Below are 5,129 nucleotides of genomic sequence, written 5' to 3' on the forward strand. Positions count from 1 at the left end.
CCTGGGCAGCACAACTCCCCCATTCCATGGCCACAGAGGCATTGGGAATCTCCCCAGAATTAGCCGAGCGCTGCCAGCTCTGTCCCAGTCTGGCCTCCCACCATCTCCTCTCAGGGGAGTCTTTGGAACAGCCCCACACATGCAGATCATCAGCCCCCTTCCCCCCAGGCTACCCAGTAAGCGCCCCCTGCTCTGGCCTCCTCCGCTACCCCCCACCCTCCCACAGGCAGCAGGGAAGGGGAGGGAGGAGGCCACGCTGCCTAATTTCCTGGCACTGGGCTGAGAATAAACAGAGATATTCCAGCCCTGTTGCCTGGGAGACCCAGCTCCGGGGAGGGGCATGGGTGTGGTGTATGGGATCAGATGGTGCTGACGTTGGGGATGTGCCTCAGCAAGGCCTGGCAGGGTGCCACCCACTCTGCTCTGCTGGACATTCTTCGCATAACTCCCTGGGTTCCTGGCCAAGCTGGGAAGTCACTCTTCCTGGCAGGGCTGGAACAATGGGCTGGAGAGAATGGTACCAAAATAGAGAGGCAGCGAGCCAGCCTTGCATGTGGCTGGGACCCAAGCACCTTTCACAGTCCCTGCATTTTGGCTTGGCTCCAAAAAAAACAAACAGTTTCTCCCAAAGAGCTGCTGAGCACGCAGTGGGGGGGGGGGGGGTCCCTTGCCCCAATAGCAGCTGCATGAATTCCCTGTCAGCCATGCCCTGCCCATGCCACTACGCCTCTCCGGCCATAGCCCTCTGACATGGGGACCCTGCAAACCTCCCGCAGCTCTGACTTGGGTGTAACTGACCTAGTGGGGTATTAAATAGAATGGATTTAATGCTGCACTGGATGGAAAGTGTGAAGGAGGATGGTGGGGCTGATGGCCTGGCAGGTCCCATAGTGGGGAGGGGTAGGAGCCCCCCATGTTTTTCTGTCAGGGGACAAGAGCTGTAGGAAGCAGCCTTGTGCACAGAGCAAGGGGACTGAAGCACACTGTTTGCCAGGAGCTGGGAATGGGCAACAGGGGATGGATCACTTAAGGATTCCCTGTTCTGTTCATTCCCTCTGGGGCACCTGGCACTGGCCACTGTAGGAAGACAGGACACTGGGCTAGATGGACCTTTGGTCTGACCCAGTCTGGCTGTTTTTATGCCCTTGAACAACTCCCACAGACAGGCAGACCTGGGCAGCCTCACGACTGTCCCCACTGAGCACAGCTTGCTGCTGTGCCCTTGGGCTAGGGGGGAGAAAGGATCACAGAGGGTTAATTCCTCTGCATGTGATCCATCCTCTGGCCTCTCTTTACTTGAGCTGACAGGTTTATTCCTGGGCCTGGAGCTCATGCCCATGAAGTGATGCCTCAGAATAGGTCTCAGGGGGCAGTTAATGCTTGTCTGGAAAGTGACTTCCCTAGGAGATGGTTTAATTACCTCTAGTGTTGGCAACAGCCGTCGCTTGCCCCTTTAGCCCCAGCAAGATTGGGGTAGCTGTGACCACAGCGGCCTGTTCACAAACCAGCATCTAAGCTGCTCCGAGGTACTTTACAATCCCTCACAGTGCTACTGCAGGCTGTCCCATCCAATGCCGCCGCTCTCAAGAATCACTCCCAGCAGCTCCCAGCTAACATAAAAGTGATGAATAATGGTTAGATCCTGGCATTAAAAATGGGCTGAAACCTGACACTTGTGACCGCACTATCAAAGCGATGGCTGCATGTGGGAAGCTGTGTCTACCCTCTGAAACACAGAGGTCTGGCAAGCAGAGGTGGGGGGCATCAGACAAAAACCAGAGCTGGGGTTTTCAATAAAAAATAGTGCTCTTTATTATAAATTACAGAAATGCTTCCTTTCGGACTATAAATATAAATATGTGCAAAGTTTCTTCTGAGTCTGGTTTACGTTGAGTTTTCAAGCATGTTGAACTCAGCCTTCAAGGCTGGAGGTGAAGGCAGAATCTTTATAAAAGACAGGGATTCAGGCAGGGCTGTAAATGGCGCTTTCTCTAAAAGCCAGAAAAACCCAGCTGCCCTTCCCAACCGCAGCCCAGACAGCGGCTCCAGGGTGACTGGTTCCAGGGTGCTCCGTTGTTGCTACATTCCTGTAGGGGATCAGTGCCACGGTTGCCACCATGGAGCAGTGCAGCTGGGGACCCGGCAAACCCACAGCCCCCAGATCCAGCCAGAGACTGTAGAGAATCGCAGCTTCTGGAACCCTCTGTGAAGCTGAGATTCAAGGGGCTGGAGCAGGGGCTGGGAGAAGCCCTGATGGGTCAGCACTTCAGAATAAAGATCTAACAACAACTCATCCCGTTGGGGCTCATTGCAACGATGTGCTCACATGGAACTCTTTGGTGCCGATGTGCCATCGGGATGGGTTCCTTTCCCAACTGGGATTCACTATTCATAGCCTGGACCATCATTGTAAGTGTTGCCTGTAATGTGCAGTAACCCAGTCCATGGGACGAGGATGGAGTTTAAGGCTTAGTCCCCTGGATAATGGTAGTGAGGGAAAAAGGCAGCATCCTCCAAGTCTGGGGCTTGGTGTGAAAGGAGCTTCCAACCACAAGGAGGCGGTGAGAGGTAAAAAATCACTTTCCCCTTAAAACTGAGGAAGAGTTTTCAGGCACTAGCTGGATTCCAGTGCTTTCCTTCTACTATCTTCAGACCAGCTTTGTTACCAGAGCAGCTCCAGTTTGGTCATATCACTGTGGCCAGAAAATGGGGGAGAGGATCTGAGCCACAGCTGAGCGACAGTAGTTTGCAAGGTACACATCTTGCATGGGCTGTTTGCCAACTGTTCAGCACGGCTCCTTCCCAGCAGTTGCCCTCATATCTGGTGGGGCCGCCCCAGAAAGAGATACAGTTCTCACTGGGCTGCCGAAGAGGAGGCAGGCTGTGTACAGGAGCTTCAGTATGTTAATCCTTAGTCAAGTCACTTCAGCCTCTTGCCATTACCTAGAAGGGGCTCCAAACTGTCCCTGGGTTAGACCCCAACACGCATACACAACTGTAGACGTCTCTGTGCTGGGCAGGGCCCACTGGTCACCCCTAAGTTCACTGTCATCCCCCCCACTTCCTTTCCAAAGGGGGCAGGGGCCTGTTTTTGTCCTGAAAGTTCATGCTCCACTAGATCATTGTGCCCCCTGCCCGGCTTTTGTGCTTATGCCGCATGCTGCTCCTCCCGCCGCACTCCTTAGAGGGGGGCATCATACTGGTCCAGGAACTCCTTGATGGGGCCTGGCAGTTGAGTCATCTTTTCGTAGGAGTCCAAGTGCCCATTGACCGTCTTGCGGCAGAGGTGCTGCAGGCTGGACACGTTGGAGGAGAGCGGGCGGCTCAGCACCAGCGGGATTTTCTCGCCCCCGGAGTAGATGTAGTAGGCACGCTTAGGGTGTGGGGCCCCTCCGGGCTGCTCGGGAAGGGGACACGGAGAAGGAGGCATGTAGTGATGCACCAGCTTGAGGACGCAGTCGAAGCGGGGCACAGGCTGGCTGCTGCGGGGGTCGGTCTGCAGAGAGAAGCTGTCGCCCTCGCATTGGATGCGCAGGTTCTTGGTGCCCGACTCCGTCTTCACGCTGAGGGTGAAGAAGTGCCGCTGGTCGGAGCTGTCTCTGATGAGGAAGGTGCCCGCCGGCTCCGCGCTCAGCAGCAGGTTGGCATCGCTGCCCGTGACCGTGCTCCAGTAGAAGCCGCTCTCCTGCAGCTTGCGCACGGCGTTCACCACCAGCTGGTACTCGCTCTTGGAGCTGAAAGTCTTGAGGCGCAGGCTGGTGTCCAGCGGGCGGCTCATCCCAGCAGCGGGGAACTTGCTGTGGGTGACCATGGCGCAGGGAGCCAGCTTCGCGAGCTCGGCGGTGCTGCTGCCTTGTGCAGCGGCTGCTAAACCATCACCTGGGGGAAGCAAGGACAGAGACTCAGAAAAACGGGGCTCCCAGGACCAGCTGCCCCCGCCCCAGGACCGGCTGCCCCCACCCCGGGGCGCCCGCCCCAGGACCGGGGGTGCCCCCGCCCCAGGACCAGCTGCCCCCCGCCCCAGGACCGGGGGTGCCCCCGCCCCAGGACCAGCTGCCCCCCGCCCCGGGGCGCCCGCCCCAGGACCGGGGGTGCCCCCGCCCCGGGACCAGCTGCCCCCCGCCCCGGGGCGCCCGCCCCAGGACCGGGGGTGCCCCCGCCCCAGGACCAGCTGCCCCCCGCCCCGGGGCGCCCGCCCCAGGACCGGGGGTGCCCCCGCCCCGGGACCAGCTGCCCCCAGTGCCCCGCACTAGCGGTCGCTGGGCTGCGGCCTCCCCGCGGCGTGGCGTGGCGTGCCGGGCCGTGCCGGGCCGTTACCTGGGGCGGGGCGGCGGCGCGGGTCTCGCTGCGGGTCTGGCTCCGGACAGGGCAGCGGGCTCCCGGCGGTGCGCGCCCGGCTCGGCGCCTTCCAAAGCTGCCGGGGCCGCTCGGGGCCGCCTCTTATAGCGCCGCGGCCCGGCCCGGCCCGGCCCGGCCCCGCCCTCGGCTTCCTGGAACTCGGCTTCTTCTTGTAACGCCGCGGGCCCCGCCCCGCCGAGCGCCCCGGGCAGCGCGCCAGGCAGCGCCGGCCCATTCCGGGCAGCGCGGGGCTCCCCCCGCGGCTCCCGCTCGCGCTTTCCTTCTAAGAAGCGCTGAGTCCCCGGCCCGCGCCCGCCGGGCCGCTCCCGCGGGGCCAGCGCCGAGCACCTGGGCTGCAGCGGGGGCGCCGGCCGGAGGGCAGGGCCGGGCTTTCCAGAGCGCCCAGCGGCTGCCCCGGGAGGAGGGCGGGCGGGCCCCGTGGGAAGCCGGGCCCTGAGCCCCCTTCCCTGGGGCAGAGACCCACCGGCTGCGGCTGCCTCTGGGGAGCTTTTCTGTCCCAAGGCAGCTTGCTGGTGGGGTGGAGAGGCTCTTCCAGCTGCAGGGCACTGCCCAGGGCAGGTGATGGAAACTCACTGCATCCTAGGCAGTGCCCTTCCTGCCCTGCCCTGCCCACAGTGGGGCAGCTGCTGCCCAAGACAGACGGCAGGAGAGAGCGGGTCAGGGGCCCAGGGGAGCAGAGGCCGAGAGGGGAGGAGAGGAGAGGAGAGGGGGGCAGTAAGAACCGTGCTGAGGGACGCAGGAGAGCCCAGGGCATGAGGCCAGCAGGGGCA

At 61.3% G+C, this 5,129-nt stretch overlaps 1 protein-coding gene across 1 annotated transcript; it reads right to left on the bottom strand.

Moving 5' to 3' along the window:
• Positions 1-1,787: 1,787 nt before the first annotated feature.
• Positions 1,788-4,458, bottom strand: SOCS3 (suppressor of cytokine signaling 3). Its single transcript, XM_048818119.2, has 2 exons — positions 4,318-4,458; positions 1,788-3,879 (listed from the first exon to the last, which is right to left on the bottom strand). Exon 2 carries the CDS (start codon positions 3,809-3,811, stop codon positions 3,182-3,184), a length of 630 nt encoding a protein of 209 aa, XP_048674076.1. The 5' UTR covers positions 3,812-3,879; positions 4,318-4,458; the 3' UTR covers positions 1,788-3,181.
• Between the last annotated feature and the right edge of the window lie 671 nt (positions 4,459-5,129).

This window comes from Caretta caretta, chromosome 14 (assembly GCF_965140235.1).
Source record: "Caretta caretta isolate rCarCar2 chromosome 14, rCarCar1.hap1, whole genome shotgun sequence".
NCBI classification, from domain to species: domain Eukaryota; kingdom Metazoa; phylum Chordata; order Testudines; family Cheloniidae; genus Caretta; species Caretta caretta.

Excerpts from the sequence above, each read along its gene's own strand:
- SOCS3 (XM_048818119.2), bottom strand. The coding sequence starts at position 3,811 with ATGGTCACCCACAGCAAGTTCCCCGCTGCTGGGATGAGCCGCCCGCTG.